General features: G+C 44.8%; 1 protein-coding gene across 1 annotated transcript in view; it reads right to left on the reverse strand.

Annotated features, from left to right (window-relative positions):
- Positions 1–6,738: 6,738 nt before the first annotated feature.
- The window catches only part of clmpb (CXADR like membrane protein b), a gene marked incomplete at both ends in the record, with an annotated part of 99,840 nt that continues 83,062 nt past the window's right edge, over positions 6,739–23,516 (reverse strand). The window contains 5 exons of the mRNA XM_083637235.1: positions 6,739–7,078; positions 8,587–8,728; positions 10,887–11,009; positions 12,765–12,932; positions 23,017–23,221. Coding sequence (XP_083493361.1) covers positions 6,739–7,078; positions 8,587–8,728; positions 10,887–11,009; positions 12,765–12,932; positions 23,017–23,221 — 978 coding nt within the window. The remainder of the gene's footprint in view (positions 7,079–8,586; positions 8,729–10,886; positions 11,010–12,764; positions 12,933–23,016; positions 23,222–23,516) is intronic.

Consider the following 23,516-nt stretch of genomic DNA (forward strand, 5'->3'; position numbering starts at 1 on the left):
TCTTTTCATTTTGTTGCGGCCATCTTGGGTCCCGAACACAACACAACTTTTTTAGTAGCAGACCACTCTTTTAGGACCACCTTTATGACTTTTGAAGCATTTTCAGAAAATCGCAAAAAAAAAAAAAATCATATTTACTCTTCAAAAGTAAAAAGAAGTGGTCCTCATTTGTGAAGATTACCTTCGATGAACACGAAGTTTGCAGTTTCATAAACTTTTGTTACCACAGAGACCTTATTTCGGGCATTTAACGGAAATTCCCTTACAAAAATCCCATTGACTTTGAGACGAGGGAAGTGCAGGAACATTCTGTGACTGGAACCCATGTGACATCAGCTGCAAGGCATCATCTAGCCTATTGAAATGCAGCAGTCGGCAATGTTAGGCCCATTACAGAGATGGTCCATGCTCATCTTCTTCTTCTCATTCTTCATCTCATTCGTCTCATTATTATTACTATTGTAATATGTATGACACTTTTTTTAGTTACTGTTGTACTAGTACTTGGTAAATGGTAAAAAGTACCTCAGCCACCCAGGCTATGGACGGTTCTCGCTGCTGCCATCTGGTAGATGTTAGCATCCAGGCACAGACTACCAGGCCATCAGGCTCCTCAACCAGCAGTGATCACAGACCATCTGATCACCGCGATGGGAAGGAAAAATCAGAGTGAAATGCTACTGCTCCCCCATACTCCTACAGAATAGCCAACCCAAGACATTTCCTCCAGCCACTTTTGGGAAAAATAATCTCAAATCTTACACCTCTAAAAATGTATTGTACATACAGTAATACACACATTGTTTTTGCTATCTTTTGCTACAGTATATATTTTTGCCCTTATTGGTCTATTTGTCTCTGTTTTTCTTTGCTTACTGTTGCTTGCATTGTCCATGTTCATTGTTCAGACTGACCTTGTGTATATTGTGCATTTGACAAATAAAGCACTTTGACCTTGGCTAGTGCAGTGAAATGAAAGGAACACACAAAAACAGACCAAGAAACACATTTCCGGAGGGGGGGGGGCGGGGGGATACATTTGTCGACTACAAAAAAAGTGTAATTTTACTGTCAATTGCCGTAATAGTGGCAGACAATGAATACAGACGGGCAGGGGTGCACATCTATTACATCAAAATTGTCAGTACTACTTGTCTACTTTTGGCTTGTTAAATCTTCTACAATAGCACACACCTGTTTTCCCACTTGCATAAGTCAGCTGCGCTATTTCCCTTTCTGTCTCACAGCGGCCAAATTGCAAATCAAGATGCCACCAGACTAAATAGGTTGTCATTGAATATTTTATTTGCAAATGAAATAGTAATAACTCAGAAGTCGTAAAAATATACATTTTTTACTTGTGATATTTACATGGATTGTTTTCATCAAACAAACAAAAATCTGCACTGCTTTACAAAACCAAAGAGAAGCCACTGTGGAATAACAGATGAGTGTAAAGAAAAAGACGAGTGTCTTACATTTCCCTTTTAATACGCCATGCTGGGCTGTCTCCCCCTGCTGGCACCTAGACCATGTCGCCAAGAGAAACAGCCAACCACCCAGATCCCACTCAGTCTGGTGATGAGCACAGCACACAAAAAAAGTGCAAAGTACATGGATGAAGAACCCAAAATACAGAAGAAGAAAATAAAGCATCATAAAATTTTCTGTGAATATATTTACAATTGTAGATTTTTTTTTTTTTTTTTTTTAGCCGAATACAGTTATGTTACATCAAAGCAAAGCATTCCCGTTCGTCTGCTCGATCTCCTATGACATGCAGGTCCCTTTGCTTTCCTCCTTGAGGTTGGCTTCTGCCCCTTCCTTTGCTTCTCTCCAATGTCCCAACGCATCACATTCCCCCAGACTGAGACACAAGGCCCAACCACAAAGTCTGAGCATCGCTTAGTCACTTTGTCCTGCTCCACAGCTTTTATCAGACAAATAAAACGGCTTAATCGAACACAAAAAAACATGATGGCTACATAAGGTTCATATTCGATAATATAGCACAGGAAAACCATGAATGGCTTCTTGCTTACTGCACCGTTGAGTGTTGATAACAATATATAGTGTTGGTGGGTGCTGTTATAGAGGATGATACTGGTCTGTGCTGCTGGAACTCGGAGGTGTGCAAGACGTCCCCCTTCCCAACGTCTATTGAACTCACAAAATCCCCTCGAGATTCATTGGTCGGAAAGCAAGCAAGTTTGTCAGTCCACAAAGCTACACACATGAGAGAGGCAATGCGATGCGAGGGCTCATAAACTGGGGAATTTGCCACCTGAGACTTCCAGTTGCTGGAAAGCAAATCAAAAAGCTTGGAGGAATTTAGTAGCTGGAAGACTAGCACCCCATCCTCCACCGGGCTACTTTCATATGTGGTGGGGGGGGATTTCAATGGAAACAGCCTACAGCCCTGGCTCAATATCAATCCTGTTATACCTCTCACGCTTCCCAATACTACTCTGGCAGATTCCTGTGAAAAAAGTATTGAAGCCTATGCTATCCAGACTGTTGAGATGCATAGCAGTGTGTCATGTGCGCTTGCATGCAAGAGTGTGTGTGAGAGACCACAAAAGGGAGAGATATTGTGTATGTGTTATTGTTATGATGCATAGCTGTATGTACGTGTGTGTGTGTGTGTGTGTGTGTGTGTGCGCACGCGCGCGCGCGCAGGGGCGTCATGTAAGCAAACAATCTGAGGGGGCGAACACTTGAAGAGTGTCTGGGGGGTTGGAAGCCAGATTTAGAGAAATATCTCATTTTAAATTAACAGACTGAGCTGGTGTAACCGGCTATTTTCCAAACTGCTCAGCCTCCTGGAAAAATCCATAATCACCAGACTAAGTACATTGTCACTGCCCAGGCTCAGTGGACCACACAAATCTTAAATCTGCATGCATTACCATGAAGGAAAAATAGTCTATCACTAAACTTGCCCCTTGCATCAACCTCTATGTCCTCTTCACTGAAGACAGGGCTGGGAGGACTGTCTATTCTTTTTTTTAAAGAATGATGATATTTTTCTTTGCATTTTGACCTGGCTGGAGTGGAGACATCAAATGGAACTCAGTGTTTTGCTAACTAGCCTACAATATAACCTGTGTGATAGAGTGGTGGTAAAAAAAACAACTATCACTGAGTTTTTTTTATTTTTACCACCACTCTATGGCAGTGAGCTGATAGTCTATCAGCTCACTGCCATAACACAATGCATAACACTCACACAGCTCTCATTTACCGCCAAATGGATGCTATGCTACCACCATGAGGGATGCTAACATTACAATGCAGTGCTAACCTTAGCTGCCTGGTACAAGTAGCCAACTAACTTGCTATGCAAACTGTGCCTAACTAACAGCATTTCATTTTCACATGTTTGAAAATGGGATTGATGCACTATACTGACCAGTTAAGCAGAAAAACACTGCTGTCAGCTCTGTGCTGTGACGCGTGGGTGGCTGGCTGGGTGGCTTTGCTACGTAGCACTGGAATATATGTAGTGAGAAAGCCAGATGGACGACCCGACACGTCTTTTGGAAGAAACCATTATGAGCGGGAGGAGGGGTGTGTGTTTTTTGGTTAGGTTTGATCTATGACATAATAAGACATAGCCTATAAGCCTATATGTTCGACTCTTTATATAAATGATCATAACTACACGTTAGAAAATCCATAGTAATGAAATGATATCATGAGAGAGAAAAAAACTCAAAAATCTGAGGGGGAAATTTACAATGGGCATGACGCTTGTGCGCGGGCATGACGCTTGTGCGCGTGCGTGTCTGTGTGTGTGTGTGTGTGTGTGTGTGTGTGTGTGTGTTTCCTGGGTGATGCGCTGTACAGTCCCTTTCTGTGCTGCATTTAGTGGCTCCATCAGTCAGTGGTAATGCCTCCAGACATTCTATCCATCAAATTGATTCTGAAAGAACAGAAATAACAAGGAAGGCTGTTTGGGCTTTTGGTTGGGCAATTTCAGTGTGTGCAATATGTGTGTGTGTGTGTGTGTGTGTTTGTGTGTGTGTGTGTGTGTGTGTGTGTGTGTGTGTGTGTGTGTGTGTTTGTGTGTGCAACACGTACAGTACCTGTGTGTCTGTCTGCACTTGTAGATGCAGTGTCTACAATGTCTAGCTGTGTGTGTGTGCCATGAGAGACCGTCGGTACACCAAGGGCCCAGTGCATTCTATGCTCAAAGACAGACAGTAGGCATACTAGTGATCTCCAGAGCCGAGGACCGTTATGAATTATGGACGCGCTTTGTCTCAAGACACCGCCCCCACAAGCAGAGACACCACCGCTGCCTGTGAAGCCCAGTTCAACAGGCATATAAGTCACCTGAAAACGAACACAAACACTGCCAGTCTGCAGTCATATCAATTTGGATAGAGGTTATGCCTGACTGGAGCCTTCTCACTCCCTTGAATGGCTAGCTAACACGAGGATGTGTGGGTGTGGCCCTAGGGCTTACACTGAATTGACATGCACACACCCACACGTACACACACACACATACACACTATACACATGCACGCTCACACGCACGCACGCGTACACACACACACGCACACACACACACACACACACACACACACACACACACACACACACACACACACACACACACACACACACACACACACACACCTACACACACACACACACACACACACACACACACACACACACACACACACACACACACACACACACACACACACACACACACACACACACCCAGCTTCCCTGGTGGTCAGATATGAACAATTGTCTCTTGTTGAAAATAAAAGGCATTTTCCCCCCCATATTGGAGTCGCCCCCCCCCCCCCCCCCCCTCACATAACCTTATTAAATGACATCATGTGTATTTCTATCTGTATGTACATTATAAAACAACAGATTACAGAATGTACATTGTCCCGTTGGCATGGGTTCGCTTTCTCACCAAGGATAATGTACTGTCTGCTTGCTGCTCCCTGGGCTGCATCCCATAACACTAGGCAGGTTTGTGAAGTTGTATCTGTCAGTATTTGCTGCTGTTGACCCTCAAAGCTGGATGTGAACAGAGACTTAACCACTGGTGCGCTGAAGATAAGGACAGAGAAAGAAACCATCAGACGGGAGAGGGATTGCAAAGGCACACTAGATAGGCTACTTGTCCTTTTTCAGCGACTTTCAATCAAACTGCGCCGAGGAGACGACAAAAGGGGGATTGGCTGATAGCGTGGCCTCAACCAATCAGCAAGCAGGACGCGGCGATGCAGCCAGACAGCAATCGAGTGCCACTCCATTGTTAGGGATCCGGGGAGAGTAGCGAGAGTGATACCGTGCGGAACGCGCTGTACAATGGAAGTCTTTAGAATCATATACTCCTTCCTCCCGCTCAATCAGACGTAGTAATTGTAAAATTCGACTTCAAGGTCAATTCTTTGTGCCTTAGCTGCGAATAGCGATTCCTATAAGGATAGGACGCTGAAAATAACTGGATCGACCATCTTTGTTCAACACACATTCACGGTGTTTGTGGACAGATTTTGGTTTTAGGATAAGATTTCAGAAGTAGCAGGTAAATAAAAGAGTAATAAAGCAACAATAACCCATCGTAGGGATTGGTGGCACTTCTTCAGATGGATGAATGGACACATAGCTGTCTGTCACCCTTTACAAGCTGTTCAGAGAGATAAACATAACAAGTCCAGCTGGTCTAATAGATACTTATTCTCTATATTTAAAGTATTGACTGTCTAATAGGCCTAATACATACTATTTATTCATTCAGGGAGGATATTCAGTACCAGAAAAGGATGTCCATTGACCTTGACGGGGTGTGTGGGAGGACTTGACAATTGCGTGGGTACGACTCTGTCAAAGCTCCATCCTTGCGGCTGAAGGTTCTCCTGCTGAGCGGTGAAGCAGATGAGCGAGCCAACCCAATCCGACTCGGCCGGGGAGCGCCGCGGCCCGTCGTGGATTCCCTTTGAGAAAGATCCGAGAGCATCGAGGCAGATGATCTCACCGTGTCTGTCCACATGGATGGGCACAGTCTCAGCCCAGCCCATGGGGTGGGGTGGGGGCGGAAGGTTTTCTTGTTGTTTCAGAACAGGGGAAATAATCAAAATCAAAATCAGTAGATGTCTGACTTACACCCTCGCACTTTCTCCCCTCTCCTCTCCTCTCCTCCCTTCCGCCTCTTCTGTCAGTGTGACACCACACCACTGGTACCTGGCTCAGACTGGAGCTCCTCTCTTCATCCAGACATCCGCTGTTGTCTTTTCCTCCTCTTGTTCCTCCTCCTCCTCCTCCTCCTCTGCATGCCCGTCCCTTTGATTTGATAAATAAATAAAGCTTGTAGTCGGGGGCTCTTCCAGCTGGCTGCACGCGGTGCTTCTCTTCCCGGTGCCTCGCCAAAGTCCAAAGAAGGAACAGGGAAAATAAGCTCTGCCTTGAGCCAAGGGACACAAACTCAGGTCTTGTTTTTTGTCTTTGTTTTGTTGTTTTATGTAATTCAGTAGGGGGCAAGCATGTCTTATTTTCCCTTTTTAAGTATGCATTCATTCAAAGTACTTTTGGACTTATAGTATTGATTCTTTTAATTACATCCTTTTTACTAGTTGCATTTCTTTGTTTATGGAAGAGTCTTAGTCTTTGGGGAGGGGGAGTCGGGAGGGGCGTGGTGGTGGTGGTGGTGGTGGGGGGGGGGTCCGGGATGGGTTGCAGGAAGGGCCGGGGCTTTCATTCCTACACAGTTTGAAAGGCCTTGGTCTGGGCGGGGACCATGAGGGTGGGTGGTGTGGGCCCAGACATGTTCCTGGAGTTGAACTTGGGCGTGGTGGGGGGGGGCTCGGGGGTCTTGGGGGGCACCACTGCGGTGTAGGCCGGGGGGGACTGGGGGAAGCCCGGGGGGTGTCCGTTCTCCTTGAGGGCCGCCACAGCAGGCGGGCGGGGGCGGTGGCCGCGCTGGGCGCTGCTGTGCACCATGGACTGGGTGGAGGAGGCGCCGGAGCGCGAGCTGCCGGAGCGCGAGGATGACAGGGAGTTGGGCTTCACCAGCTTGGCTTTGGGGGCCTCTGCGTCCTCTCTGAGGGGTAGAAAGAAGAAGTGTGAGAAATGTGGATTCGTTTTATAATCAGCAATACTGGAAAAAATAGAGAACAGAAACAAACACAAATATGCAAACACAGCAAACCCTGTACCACTGTAGCATTCCCCAGCCCCATTCGGAGGCCCTATCTACATGGACTGGTATAATGTGGGGACCTCATGTAATTCATGAGCTACTGAAGCACATTGCCACAGAATAATGACATTTGCTGAAATCACCGGTTCCCCAGAAACAATGGGAAAAGGAAAAAAGTCCCTTCCTGATTTAGCAAAGCAAAACTTGAAGCTTGCACCGAAAAGGTATTCAAAACCTTATTTTAGAATTCCACACCTGCCTCCATTTCTCATAGCAGGATGCTGATAAAAACCACACACCTAGAAGAAGAAGAAAAAATAAATATAGCTGACTACCAAAAACAAATGACCAAGAGTTTGATCTCTACCAGATTAGTATTATTAGGGGATGTCTGTCTTCAAACTAATGGAGGTCATGTTTTCTAATGAGAAAATAAAAAAATAAAAAAGAACTCTCAGTCTGCGTCTACATCCACATCCATTACACCAACGACTGGCCCCAGCAACTCATCTAAGAGGCGCGTCACCAAAAGCCGGTGGTTTGTACTGTGAGTACTTCAGCTCCCTCAGACTCGGAACATGACAAGAAAACAGAAAACACCTCATCACACCTACATTATTTAGCCACTGGAAGCTGTCTCTCCACCGTGCTGCATTTTTCATCGCTACACCGGTGAAGATGCACGTACACTGACTCTACTCTGTCACCAGAACACTGACTCTACTCTGTCACCAGAACACTGACTCTACTCTGTCACCAGAACACTGACTCTACTCTGTCACCAGAACACTGACTCTACTCTGTCACCAGAACACTGACTCTACTCTGTCACCAGAACACTGACTCTACTCTGTCACCAGAACACTGACTCTACTCTGTCACCAGAACACTGACTCTACTCTGTCACCAGAACACTGTCGCTTTCACAAGTGTCATTAGCGATCCACAGGGCCCGCGGGTTTGACTCTGTGCTTTGCAGTGGGGAATAAACACACCGCTGTGATCGCACACCTCACCTAGCTCTGAAGCCTCAAACACGCACGCACGCGCACACACACACACACACACGTGCGCACACACAGGCACACGCACACACAAATACAAACATGGAAGCAAGGGAGGTATGAAAGAGAGGCTCTTAGAAGATAATCAATATTGCACTTGACCTTGGCTTGTGGGCCTTTGTATTTTTAGACTCACGCACTCACATACTGTAGGCAGAGAGACGGGTACTGTGGTAACATGCCAGGAAATACACCCAGAGAGACAGTAACACACACACAGAGGTAGATACACACTACACGCACGCACGCACAACTTTTCTTTCAGCATGCCACATGTCACATAGTAAAATAGCGGAAAATGTTGGAGAAGGGAAAGTGTCACGGTAGAAAAGAAGTTGGATAAACCTGATCTCGTTTGGGGTCTCCTCCTCCTCATACTTCTTTTTCTCCTTCTTCCGGAAGACCAGCCAGATGATGAGTATGACAATGAGCACGCCAAGAGAGATCCCCACCACCGCACCAGCTACCATACCAACATCCCTCGCATCTGTGAACGCACAGAGACACAGGAACAGAGACACACAGGGACAGAGACACACAGGAAGAGAGACACACAGGGACAGAGACACACAGGAAGAGAGACACACAGGGACAGAGACACACAGGGACAGAGACACACAGGGACAGAGACATGCAGGAACAGAGACATGCAGGAACAGAGACACACAGGGACAGAGACACACAGGGACAGACATGCAGGAACAGAGACACACAGGAAGAGAGACACACAGGAACAGACACACACAGGGACAGAGACACACAGGAACAGGGACAGGGAAAGACACACAGGAACAGGGACAGAGACACATGAAGACAGAGGAGCGGAGAGAGAGAATAAGCAATAAGGGAGGTACTTTGTACAATCCACTACCTATGGTTTAGTTTGGTATGGTGGATAAACCATACACAGTATAATAAGTGGACATAGGCTGTGAGCTCAGTGTGTCAATCCAATGCGGAAGTGTTTCAAAGTTGCATTCTTTCAAATGGCCAGCATGGGGTGACTCCACTGGCTCAAAAAAAAAGTCTGGTTACATTGAAGTGAATGGGAAAATGACCCAACTTCTCACTTAATTTTAGACTAAGTAAAAGTTTATGGTCAAAATCACCAATTTCAAGTGTTTTTCAATAGAGCGTGGTGTTAAATTGGTAAATTATGGTCTCATTTAGAGGAAAATAGAGCATAAAGAAGACTGTTTTCGGGCGTGGCTACCTGGTGGTTGACAAGGATGACAACTCTCAACAGCACAGCATTCATGATTGTTATGATCTTTTAATAATTTTAGTAGACAAACGTAACAATGTACATTCCCGGTATGAGGTCAGTTGATCAAAATAACACCTATTTCCAAATCTGAATTTCAAGGACCGGGGGCCAGCCGACCATTCTCAGCTGATGCAAGCCGACTTCAGAGCTCCTCGGCTGGCCAACATAACGTCATGATACCAGGGGAAATTACCCGATAAACTGACCTGTGCGGCTCTGTGGTGATTAGCTAATGTCTCCGTACCATTGTGTGATTATGATTAATTCATTTTGGAAGATAAATGTTGCTTTAATAGATGAAATTAACAATTCTCTGCCACATTAGTTCACATGTAAAGTGACGCTTGAAGTTGTTACCGAGCAGAACAGCACTGCCTCTTGGGGTATATGTAATGTGACGTTACAGATCATCACATTTCAATAAATATAACGTTTTTGGAGAAAAGTGTGGGGTGAAGGAAAACAACACGCATCCGTGAGCAGACTGGCCGGATTTATTTAGCTACTAAGATTACTTTAACAGCTATAAACTTTACCTCGATGACTTATGGAAGCTAGCTTGTTTAGCAGCCTTGTAGCAGCGGTAGCGGAGCTGGTTCTCAGTAAGATCTTCCCCTCGCTCCCCCCAGCTCCACCCTTTTGTCCAAATATGGTCATTTCTGGCTCCAATTTTTCAGACACGGCGCTGATCAAATCCAACATGGCGACGGTAAAATTACCCAGAAATCTCCACCAAGAGGCTTCCAAAACTCGAGTCCAAAAACCAATGGGTGGGTCATCCCCTTATTACATTAGAGTCTTAGACAGTCTATGGGATAAATACATAGGCTACTGTCTACACCTGTATACAGTCAATGGTCTACACCTGCATATTAATTTGTGCTCATCATTGCAAACACCTCTAATTTTCATTCTAAATCTGAAATGTACATATAATTGTGGCCCATGCTTCACATACTGTGCGATCCTTCACCATTTCTTGTGTATGTTTGCCACGGTCTCCACATTGAATTTAAGACCGCTGCTATCGAACCATTTCTGCTGAGCTGCTCGAAGTGTCATTTTCCCTACACCTCACCCCCCCCCAAAGTGACCCCAAAAGTCCTGGGCCTCTCTGGAAATCTATTAGTGTGACACTGAAACATAACTGCTGGGGCGAAGGTGGTGACCAGTAGCCCCCAGTTCTAAGTTGTAGTGCATTCCCTAGTGTTTGAGCACCGGGGGAGAACGGGGCAGGGGTGGGTGGAGAAGCAGAGGTGGTGGTGCGGGGGGTGGGTGGAGGAATAAATGTATTTTCAGCTGCGGTTGGAAACTACAGCCATCAATCAGTGTGGCAGTCTGGTGTGAGGTGGACTCCCTCCCTTCCTCCCCGACTCACGCTGCATGGTAACCTCGATGATGCAGTTTTCCTCTCCCACGTCATTGCTGGCCGTGCACCTGTAGACACCTGTGCTGTCCATGGTCAGATTCCTCAGGGTCACGATCTCTGGGTTCTTCAGATCTGGCAGAAAAAAACACGTTTGTGTGAAGAATGGACCAATATGAGAGAGCTTAGTCAGACAGTCAGTTTTGACAAACGACAGAGATTTGCAGGGATGGGACAACATATCGTAATTCAATATTTTGCACTAGAAAAATGTGACAATACGTCTCGAGGGGCAGAAATGAGCTCCATTTGAGACAGCTTGCCCATCACAATTTCACAAGCGCTCCATCCACATTATATGATTTACACTTTGCAATGACTTTTTTAATGTGTTGTTTACATTGTAGCCAGCCAATTCGATTGTGAGAAACTTTTATTTATTACATCGGATCATGGTTGTAATGATGAACCCCATATCGTGTAATGAATCGTATCATGAGTATCCCCATCCCCATCGATTTGTGTATCGGTGTGTGTGTGTGTTGTTTGTGCATTCTGGAATGTTTATCATGCCCAAAGTATCTCACTTGGAGGGTAGGAGGAGAGACAATAAAAATACATGGGCCGAGAGAGAGAGAGAGAGAGAGAGAGAGAGAGAGAGAGAGAGAGAGAGAGAGAGAGAGAGAGAGAGAGAGAGAGAGAGAGACATTGATGGAGTGTTGATTTAAGAGAGGGGTCCCAACACACTGAGGAGGACTCCAAGAGTAGCAGGAGCTTGTCGGCGAGAGCGATGGAGCCGCACGGCCCCATGGGACATTTAGTCATCTCCACCAATGACAGCCATGCGATATTACCTTTCACCAGACCCATAAATAATGGCTGCTGACGCTGTGTGTTATCGTCCAATGAAAACTAATTAGACCGAACAGGTGTTGTTTCATGGAGGTCATTAATTTGAAGGTTTTTGTCTGGGCACGTGCCATCACGGATGCCAGTCGAGCACTGGGGGGGGAGGGCAAGTGAGACAGGGAGGTTCGGCCTCCGGGGTGTTATGTGTCTGTTTGGAGAATGCGCGGTACAGAGAATTGCCCGACCATTACGTTTCCCCCCCGCTATAAACTACAGTATCTCTGTTACTATTTAGAGGCAGATATGCATGATAGTGATCCAAGAGGAAGGCCAGAAAACACATTATGTGGGTAGAGAGAGGTGTGCCTGCAGGGCAACTGCCAGGCCGATGTTTTGCAGAAACTAGTGGGCGCTGTCAGTCCAGGTCTGTGTACTACATTTGAATCATCTCAGACACTTCATACACACTCAGGGAAATCAGTTTGTACATGCTGCCTTGCCCTTCACGCAGGCAAAGAGAATGTAGCCGAGTGAGACTGACATTTCAATGTCAGATCGCAGAATCAGCCTCGGCCCACAAGTTTATATAACTCCTCCCTATAGACTACAACAGGAAACCGGAGGGTAGTGCTCTGTTTGATTTGAGAGAAAATCGACAAAGTTTTCAACTTGTGTGCAGCACAGATCATATGGCTTTCAGCTGTAATGGGTGATACATATTTGATGCCCCCCCCAAACTCAAATTTGTGAGGTTTGAGGAAGCAGTAAATGTTAGAAAGGCAAAATCTGAGCCTCCCTCTAAAACTCTTGATGAGTGCCATTGAGCAAGGCACTAACTAACCATCACCCTGGTGAAGTGGGGCGGTGCTGAAAAAAAAGAAGACAGTGTGCTCAGCAGAACACTTCCCTGGATAAACGGCAGGCTATGAAAATCACTAATATGAAAATGAATCTTCATAGTATCCCCCTTCAGAGGACTTTATAAGCTAGAGTGGTGTGAGGTGAGTCAGCACGCCCGTGTGCTGCCAATGGTTTCCTTACCTATCAGTGCCAGGTTTGGCAGTTTGCCCAGACTCTTGCCCTTCTCCAGGACTCGCTCCCACTTGTAGCTGATGGGGTCGGAGCCGTCGCTGGACTTGCAGCTCAGCTTGACGTCACTGCTCTCCAACAGTTTGCCATCCATCCAGCACCTTGGCTTCGAAGGCTTGACTGTGAAAACAAACATCACAATCAGACTCTCTTGTCAACATTGGTGCAGAGATATATCGGCAGCTTAAAGAGATATATATAGAGAGATACATGTATATCGACAGCTTAAAGAGATATACTGTATATAAAGAGATATATCGACAGCTTAAAGATATATAAAGAGATATATCGGCAGCTTAAAGATATATATATAAAGAGATACATGTATATCGACAGCTTAAAGAGATATATATATAAAGAGATATATCGACAGCTTAAAGAGATATATATCAAGAGATATATCGACAGCTTAAAGAGCGGCACAGTCAATTCAAATAAAAGCTGATGCCCTTAAATAAGAGTGACTTAATTTCAGAGCAAAGTAGTAGAATAAGCAAAAGGCCACAAAATCCTTTTCATAATGTAACCTTGTTGTCGTCAAGAGGGGGTGGAGCCAAATTAGGGATGCACAATATTGCATTCGCCTCCCCCGATATCGGATACAGTATGTCAATATCTTCCAACTCTTTTGGCCGATTGCTGATACTGATATATGCACATTTTCCTCAAGTCTCTCCTGTAGTGGGACACATTATTATGCCTACTATCATCACGATAAGAGTAGGCAGAACAATGTGCAGATGCAGACATAAATACAGTACAATGCTTTTCATAAGGTACACATTCACTGGGCAATATCAGCAGAAAATGTTCGTTTCAGGGCCGATGCCGAAAATTCATATTAAATAATGTCTTGGACTATTTTCAATAATGAAGACTACTTAGCAGCTAACGCCCAGTTCAGGTCATATCACAGTGCACGCCCCCTTTAAGGTTGTATAACCCATTCATTGTTAGGCTCACCCCCTTTCTCTGATGCTGTCTCCTCATCCATTCACAGTTTACCACACTGCATGTGGCAATAACCAATCAGCCCAAGCTATTCCTTTCCAGCTGATCCCAATCACCTAATCAGCGTAGTATATCAGGGTCCATGTTTTACTCTGTTTGCTATGTGCTGTGTATGTGCCATGTGTCATTCTCAGTTGCTGATCATCATCGCTGAAGCAGTTGTTTTCACCCCACCTCCTCCCCTGACCACCACCATCATCATGACTCCTGAAGGATTCCCTATGGGGGATTTCCTATCCTATTCTTCACTGATGACGCCCTCTCATCATCTCAGGAGAGCGTCATCATATCATGGATTCATACGCCAAAATTAATTTGTTGTTTCATTAAAGCGTGTTAAACTAGTCTCTCATTATTGTAAAACCTTTATCGGCCAACACCAATGATGTGCCAATATCATCGTGGATCCTTAAGCCAAATACAAAGTTTTTTCCCCTACATATATCAGTTATGAGTCTACTTCGTTATTATTTTTCAATACATTAGTAAAGAAAAACTTCCCTGAAGAAGAACTTGCATAGAACTTTGTTCTCTTTCCAAATGTATGAAGCAGTCTATCCATGAGCTAGAGTAGGAGACCTCTGGTACCATTAGACTGCAGACAGGCTTCCTGTAGCTCCAGTGACACTGACTGAGAGCCTCACAGAGACATCAGGCCCTGGGTGATTTGATTTCATGGGGATATGGACACATTTCCTAATTCTTAACTGCTAGTGCTCTAATAAAATAAAGTTCATACTATAGGGTTTAAACACTCAAACAAATATTCTATTGGCCCATAAAGTCAGTCTCTCATTCACTGTCAATGGATATACGCCCCGGCAAGTGTTTATTCATGATATCACTGTCCAACTGTCTAAGATCAGTTGAATGATGGTTTACAATTAATGTTCTCTTGAAATATTGTAGCACATTTACTGACTCTTGGGTTATACTATAATGTAATGACTAGTGAAATACTGTATGTATCCAGTCCAACACTACCCAGGCGTGTATATCATCTCAGAATAAAACATTGTGAAATGGAGAGCAAGAGTGATATAACAATCTGAATGGCTTGTTAACTTTGATACTGTAGTTGAAGATTTTAACATAAAGTATAAAATATATGTAGAAACTGCTGGAGGCCTTCCCTCAGTTTTGTAACACACCCATTCTCTCTCTCCCTCCCACTTTTTCTGTCTTTGAACACACGGCAGTCACCAAACTCATTTCCACTATAAATTACATTTTCTCCATTTAGGTGTATTTTAACATTTAACACTTTTTGGAAAACATCCTGCATATTAAAGGAGAATTTCAGGAATTTTTCAAGTAATGTGAACAAAAATCTTTTAAATTGGTGCAGTATTGATTAAGATTGCTTCAGTTGGCAGCCGCTTTTCCCACATGCCCCCAATACACTAAACAAGCTTGTTTTTACCTCTGACAGGATCCGATTATTCCATCATGACATTATTATAGAGATTTAATTTTCCTTCCACTTGATCCAAGTCTCGCAAAAGTCTTGCTCAAGTCTCACGAGAGTTGCGTTGTTTGCCGGAAGTCAGCTGTGGTGGGGTGGAAAGCTGGGATTAGGAGGAGTTGCCATATTTGTTTGGGGTAACAGATAGCGGAGCTGAATGATTTTGTAAGTTATGGCTGAATATTTACATGTATCTGATTTCGAGAATATGGACGAGACATTTGAATGATGGCCGCCCATATTTATTTAATCGGGACTAGTGTCCTCTAGAGAGAGAGTGGCGTCAGCGGAGGACCAAAATGCGAGATTCATTAGCCAATGAACAGCCAGGAATGGGTCTCGCGCTACTTTTGCATGCTAAAATAAAGCCGATAATGTACAATTTGATTCATTTCAAGGGATGAAAAACCCTTTCAAAGTACAACACTGTCTATTTTGCTGCAACTCAACAGTGCTGCTTTTTTTACTCAAGAGTTCCACTTTCTACTTCCTGGAAAAAAACTGGTCCATTGGAGTGAATGGAGATGTCGGAACTCTTCTATTATACGGCTCTGATCGGGACTAACGTTATACGGATGACAAACTGACGAGCAGGGCAAAATTCTCCTTTAAGACTCTGTATCCGTTTTTTTTTGCCATCTTGATTTTTTGTTAAATTTTTCTCATTTGAGGTAGGCTATCTTTATAAGGCCCTTGGATTGTCTTGTGTGTGTGTGTGTGTGTGTGTGTGTGTGTGTGTGTGTGTGTGTATATGTATGTGTGTGTGTGTGTGTGTGTGTGTATGTATACTGTACATGCACATACATACATATATATATATATATATATATATATATATATATATATATACACAGTATATATATACAGTATATATATATATACCGTAAATTCCGGACTATAAGGCGCACCGGTATATAAGCCGCAGCAGCAAAATTGACTGTTTTTTACATATATAAGCCGCACCGGACTATAAGCCGCGGGTGTTTTGATGTTTAATTACCATATGTAAGGGTTCGTGCACAGAGAGGAATGTCGGGAAAGAGATGGCTGTTTGGGGAAGCTCCCATTTATTAACATTTCAACAAAAGGTGCTGTCAACAATCAAACCAGGTACCGTAATCCTTGTCTTCATCTTTTAGGTGAAGGTGCAGCGTCAAAAACAGAGTCAGAGTCAAAGTCAAGTCACTAATCCTCGTCTTCCTCTTCTTCCTCCGTACTGAAACCAGCAAAGTCCTCAACTTCAGTGTCGGAAACGAACAGGTTCAGGGTGGCTTCGTCAACCACTCTCCTCTCTCCTTCGTTGTCACTCTCAAAACCAAGGAACTCCTCTTCGTCACTGTCGGTGTCGGAATCGAACAGCCTCTGAAGGCGCCCAGCTGTGCCGGCGTCATCATCACGCAGCAGTCCAGCCTTTTCGGAACCCGAATGGAGTTTGTGGTCTTGATGGCTGCTTTCACGGAATCTGTTATATGAGCCCTCATGCTGTCGAGAACGAGCAAAGCTTTTTTTTGGTGAAAGAATCCTCCAGGGCGCTTGACGTAGCACTCAGCCAGCCACTCCTTCATGACACTTTCCATCATCCACCCTTTCTTGTTGACTCTGAGGCATATCCCACTGGGAATTTTCTCTTTCGGCATCGTAATCCGCTTAAAAATCACCATTGGCGGCAGCTTTACTCCAGATGCAGAGCAGGCCAGAACACAAGTGAAATTCGTTCTCTCGTGCCCAGTGGTTCTCAATGTGATCGATGATTCACCTTTCTTGTTAACAGTCCGAGTGAGTGGCAGGTCGAACGTCAAAGGCACTTCATCCATATTTATGATCTGCTCCGGTTCGATGGAATATTCCTTGATCTTCCTTTGTGTGAATTCGCCGAAGTTTGTGATTTTCTCCTGGTAGTCGGGGGAGGGAGTTGTTGGCCGAGTGGCCGTTTGCTTACCGTAATTACCATATGTAAGGGGTCACGCACAGAGGGGATTGTCGGGAAAGAGATGGCTGTTTGAGGAAGCTCCCATTTACCGTATTACCGTAACATTTCAACAAAACAACATAACACAACACCACCTTTGTTTATTTTTACAGTGCACACAGTGTCCGCGGTGTGGTGAAAAGAGGGCAAGAGAGGAAATTAAAACAGAAGTGGATTTATAGTTAGAAAGAGTGCTAAAAAAGAGAGATTTTATTTGTATTTTTTTTTTTTTTTCTGAAAAAATCCATAGATAAGCCGCACCGTTATATAAGCCGCAGGGCCAAAAAACGGGGAAAAAGCCGCGGCTTATAGTCCGGAATTTACGGTACATATATATATATTAGGGGTGGGGGAAAAAATCGATTCACCTAAGTATCGCGATTTTTAATGTCACGATTTTTTGGATCGATCTTTTATTCCAGAATCGATAATCGCAAATTAAATTTTTTTTTTTTTTTTTTTTTTTTTTTTTTTTTTGTTGGGTGCTTGCAGTCAGGCCACTCACTGAACAGCAGGCCAGGCGCCGCCTACTGGTTTACTAGTGGTTTTATTACTTTATTAGTTAGTCTGAAGTAATAATTACACTTCAGGGTTAAAGTGGGTGCATCTCATTGTAAAATTGGACCCAAATCTGGCTTCAAACGGCCCAAATTTCACGCGCGTTGGCCCATATCGGCCTGGCCTGCTTGGTATCTAATGCCCAGCCTGAATTATGATCCCAGTCCGCCCCTGTTTTTAACTATATCGCCCAGCCCTACTCATGATATATAATATACAGTCTCTAGTGTATGATTCAACTTTTCCCATGTTCTAATCTAGTGTAAAAAAGCAAACAAACTGAAAAAATAAAAGAAAAAAATAAACAAAAATCGCAATAAATCGTAATATCGAATCGCAATAATCATAGAATCGCAATAATCGTGAATCGCAATATATATCGAATCGGCACCAAAGTATCGTGATAGTATCGAATCGGGAGATAAGTGAATCGGCACAGCCCTAATATATATATATATATATATATATATATATATATATAATGTAAATAAACAAATTCCCTAAATTAGTACATTCAGGATGCCACCCCTGAGTGAGGTTATTTCCAAAGCTAACGCTATTGCATTGTATTGTGGCATCACAGTCCATTAGTAGTGCCGGTGATAGGCACATAAAAAAACAACAACACAGAGCCCATCGGGAATAGGTCAAAGTGACCCCAAAACTGGCCATGACGCCTGTGGCTATTTGTTGTGTACAGGCCAAAGGTTGTGGTGGTACAGTAGTCCCACAGCCTGAGGTACAGTAGAGTAAAGCATGGACCTGCGCTGTTCCTCTGCTGTGTGGATACACCTGGAAAGGCTATGCTAAAAAAAGAAAGCAGAAAAAAACACACTGCCAGCCACACATATTTTTAGATCACTGGTGCACTAAATTTAAACATCTATTTTGTAGGCTATTTCTTGTTACCCTGCCATGGTGCTAGTGACGTCTAAGTAATTGCCTGCCTCCGCTTGTCAGCAGATGTATTACTAACTTTGTAATGCTAAGATGTAGTGAGTTGGCTGCAGCCTGTATAATATACAGTACAGTATATACACCAGTGTTATGGTCAAGTCACTATATCCAGTCTCGAGTCCCCAGTTTTCGAATCCGAGTCCAAGTCCGAGCCACCAAAGAAGACTCCAGTTGAGTCCAAGTTGAGTCTCCACCACCTGAGTCCGAGTCAGCAGTTACTGAACATGATGTGAATCCACATGTAGGTGGAACACACGTGCCTGCCCTTGCATGAAATTGAAAAAGTCACCGTATTAATATAGCTAATATTTTATACCAAATAATTATGGCATATTGCAAAAAAATCTGTCTTCATCAATTAACAAGTCAGAGTCCTTGTTTCCAACATCCGAGTCCGAATGAATGCTTGAGTACAAGTACAAGTCCGAGTCATCAGTGCTCAAGTTCAAGTCGAGTCACAAGTCCTGAAAATTAGTCAGTCCACACAACCCAGATAGCTTGTGCCTCTGTCTCTTCATTCCTCGCCTGCCCTCAGCCAGAGGCAGGCAAGTCAACATTCTGCTCACACACTCAGTAAGAGATATAATGACACACACAGACGCATGCACGCACACATACATACATACACACACATGCACACACACAGACGCACGTGCACACACACACACACACACACACACACACACACACACACACACACACACACACACACACACACACACACACACACTCAGAGGCAGGCAAGTGAACATTCTGCTCACACACTCAGTAAGAGATATAATGACACACACAGACGCATGCACGCACACATACATACACGCACATGCACACACACAGACGCACGTGCACACACACACACACACACACACACACACACGCACGCGCACGCACTCACACACACACACACACACACGCACACACACACACACACACACACACACACACTCAGAGGCAGGCAAGTGAACATTCTGCTCACACACTTGGTAAGAGATATAATGACAGACACAGACGCATGCACGCAGGCGCACGCACGCACACGCGCGCACACACACACACACACACACACACACACACACACACACACACACACACACACACACACAAACACTCAGAGGCAGGAAAGTGAACATTCTGCTCACACACTCAGTAAGGGATATAATGAGAGGGGAGGCTCACGCTGCTACTGTGCATCTCACAGCTCTGTCAGGGTCAGTTAGGCCTAACTGCAGCAGGAGCACACACACACTCACAAACGCACGCGCACACAAACACACACACATTCACACACACACACGCACGCACGCACACACTCACGCGCGCACACACACACACACACACGCACGCACACACACACACACACACACACACACACACACACACACACACACACACATAGTCATCTTAGTGAGGAGGACATTCATTGCATTCCCTTAGCCTGGTAAACCATCCGGACATGTGAACTCACATTAATTGTGTTTCATTCTATGAGAACGTCTATGCGCTTTAAGAAATTACAAAGTGCACTAGCCAATCAGGGACCTGCGTCGTAGTTGACATCGTACCCGGATAATCAGGAATGCCACTGGCAAAACAGTAATGGCTGCCTCCGTGGGCCTCGGCTCGAGCAGTAACGTCAACGTTCGTCGAGTTTGAGCAGCCATATAGTGCAGTTATTGCAGAAATAGACTCAATAACTAAAGGTTATGAATATAACGCAGGTTTTATAAAAAAAGTGAGAGGATTCTCAAGTCTTAAAGCCCCCCTCCAGTCAGTTTTTCCTACCTGTTTCACATTGATGTTCTATGAAAACGTACATCTGCACATGCTGTAACAACACATGCTGTAACAACGCGCGTCACCATTTGTGCCAAAGAGCTTAGATTGATAAGAACCGAAGATAGTTTGTTCCACTTATGTTCCACTGCATCATAATAAGACTGCAGGCGCTGTTGTAAAAGAAGCAGCGTCTCCTTGTCTTCAGTATACTCTTTCTCTGTGATAAAACAGAAGTAGCGGCCATACTGGTTCATATCTCCGTGAAAAACATTCTTTTAGAAGCCAAAATATCACCTATTGTCAACAAACCGGTCAACATATCAAAGCTGATGGACTTTATGGAAAGAGCGTAACTCTAACTGAGTAAAAAGTGACTATCGCAGCGTTTTGAGCCTGGTGAGCACTTAGTTAGCAAACGCAGCGGCTAACGGCTAAGTAACACGTAGCTAATGGGAGATGGTATATACTGTAAATATTGTATTTGTGACACCTCACTCGTTAGACAACATAATGTCTGACATCACCTGTTTTTACCTAGCCTGGGTAAACCTAGCCTCCACGTGACCTGCTCTCAGACCTACAGTAGGTAGTGACTGAGAGCAGGTCTGAGAGCAGGTCACGTGGAGGCTAGGTTTACCCAGGCTAGTTTTTACCAACAGGTTAGTTTTAGGACTTTTTGAGCCCAAAATACGGTTATTTGTCAACAAAATAACACTGGGGAACACTGTGGCTAATCAGCAGAGCAGGGAAAAACACAGCAACACATGACATCTCTTAAAAATGACAGAATACACTGGAGAGGGGCTTTAACCTTCAAACTGCCCTTTGAAGGTGTATGAGAAAGTGAGGAGACTGAGGACCGACTAAAATGACCTCAATTTCCTCAAATGTCCTCACTTCCCAGGTATCAAACTCAAATTGGTCCTCACTAAGATAGCGGTACAAGAACACACACACACACACACACACACACACACACACACACACACACACACACACACGCTCTCTCTCACTCTCTCTCTAGAACAAGAACAGTGCAGGCAGCCAGGCTTGAATGTGCGAGCTTGCACAGACACACACACACACACACACACACACACACACACACACACACACACACACACACTTCACCAGTGAGTGGAGGCACGCATAAACCCTGGCGCATCCACAGATACACACACTCACACACCGTCTCATGCCAAGCCAGCTAGCAGCTCGGCTGCCAAGCTATTATCTTAGCGTGGGGAGCGAGAGGAAAATGCAAATGTTCCTCTCTCTCACAACCCCACAGTGTCACCACAAAGCTGAGGGCAATCTGTAAAAATGGGGGCCCTAACTTACGGAAATGTCTTTATGGAAGAGAGAGTGAGAGCGAGAGGATTAACAGAGTGTTCCATTAGAAAACCAATAACCACGGGTTGAGCTAATCTCCCATGATGGTTTTAATAAATCGGCTGCTTTTCTGACATTGAGAATGATCTCGCTCCTCTCGCTGGACTGTGCGGCTGCCTTTAGTGGTGTAGCTGCTCCATCGCCTCCTGCTGGCTGTCCTTCAAAGCTCTATAGCTGTTTGGAGATGTGCAGGCAGACACACATAGTACCACTGATAACACTAAGCTATTTATGAGCAATCTGCCAAGACTCTCCATACTGAGCGGGGGTGGGGGGGCCGGGGTAAAAAATTAAGAAGGGGATAAAACAATGCAACAATGATTCCTATGCTGTGCTTTATGAGGCCAAAACAGGCTTTGTCATAGTTGCAGGAGCTGAGAGATGGCGTGGGACTCCAGGCGTATGATAATTGAAAACAGATCAGTGCAAATATTAAATTATCCTAAGTAGCTTATCTGTAGTTAGTTTGATGGCAGTTGACTTTTTTTTAAATCATTGTCATTGGGAAAACATTTTCAACTGTGGAGCGTTTCACTCCTTTGATACAGTGTGGGCCTCGCTCACAGTCTCATAGATCCAACGGGCTACATTAGCCTGGACGATGAAGAACTTAGCCTGATGTTCATCCATGTAACTCAAAGCCTTAACTTAATAAATCAGCTCTGTGGTCTTCCACCCAGCCACATTTTTCTGGTCTCACCTCATCAACAAAGCAATCCAAACGAACCCAAACAGCAAGGCCAAAATCAAATCAGGCCGTCTGAATCCAATTGAATCATTAGATCAGTCAGCATGACGGAGGAAATGTGCCAGGCTAATGACCCAGTGATTAGCTCTGTATGTGTGTGCATGTACGAGTCTGTGTGTGTGTGTACTGCATGTGTGTGTGTGTGTGTGTGTGTGTGTGTGTGTGTGTGTGTGTGTGTGTATATGTACAGTACATGAGTGTTTGTGTCTGTGCAACCCTGTGGCATGTGCATGTACATACCGGAGTGTGTGTGTGCATGCGTGTGTGTGTGTGTGTGTGTGTGTGTGTGTGTGTGTGTGTGTGTGTGTGTGTGTCTGAGCACACCCACCCAGCACGATGAGGTTGACCTGGCTCCAGTGGTACTTCCCCCCAGTCTTGACTTTACAGTAGTACTCCCCGGAGTCGGTCAGCAGCAGGTCACTGATCAGCAGGGAGGCGTCTCCGTTCAGGTACTCCCCAGCGAAGGACAGGCGGCTGGCCTCGCTGCCGGTCGCCTCATTGGTGTACACCTGGCCCCCGAAGAACGTAATGATCTTGGGGGTGGGAGAGAAGATAAGCAGAGATTTATTTTTCAGTTGTTTACTTTATGTAGAGCAGGCCTAGTGGTTCGAGAAACCATCCTTTATGCCCCAGTGTCTGCTGAAGTGTCCTTGAGCAAGACGTTGACTCCCCACCAGCTACAGGCAGGGTGGCGGGGTGGCTCCCCTGTAGTCTGACCCTATGATATTACCTCCCTGCTGGTGGGCGTGGTTCCAAATCTGTGTCATGCCTGCATCTAATGGTACAAAGCATGCTACTATTGGCTGATCTTTGGCAGCAAGTGATGTC

The sequence above is a fragment of the Poromitra crassiceps genome, assembly GCF_964638095.1.
Source record: "Poromitra crassiceps genome assembly, chromosome: 5".
In the NCBI taxonomy this organism is placed as follows: Eukaryota; Metazoa; Chordata; class Actinopteri; order Beryciformes; family Melamphaidae; genus Poromitra; species Poromitra crassiceps.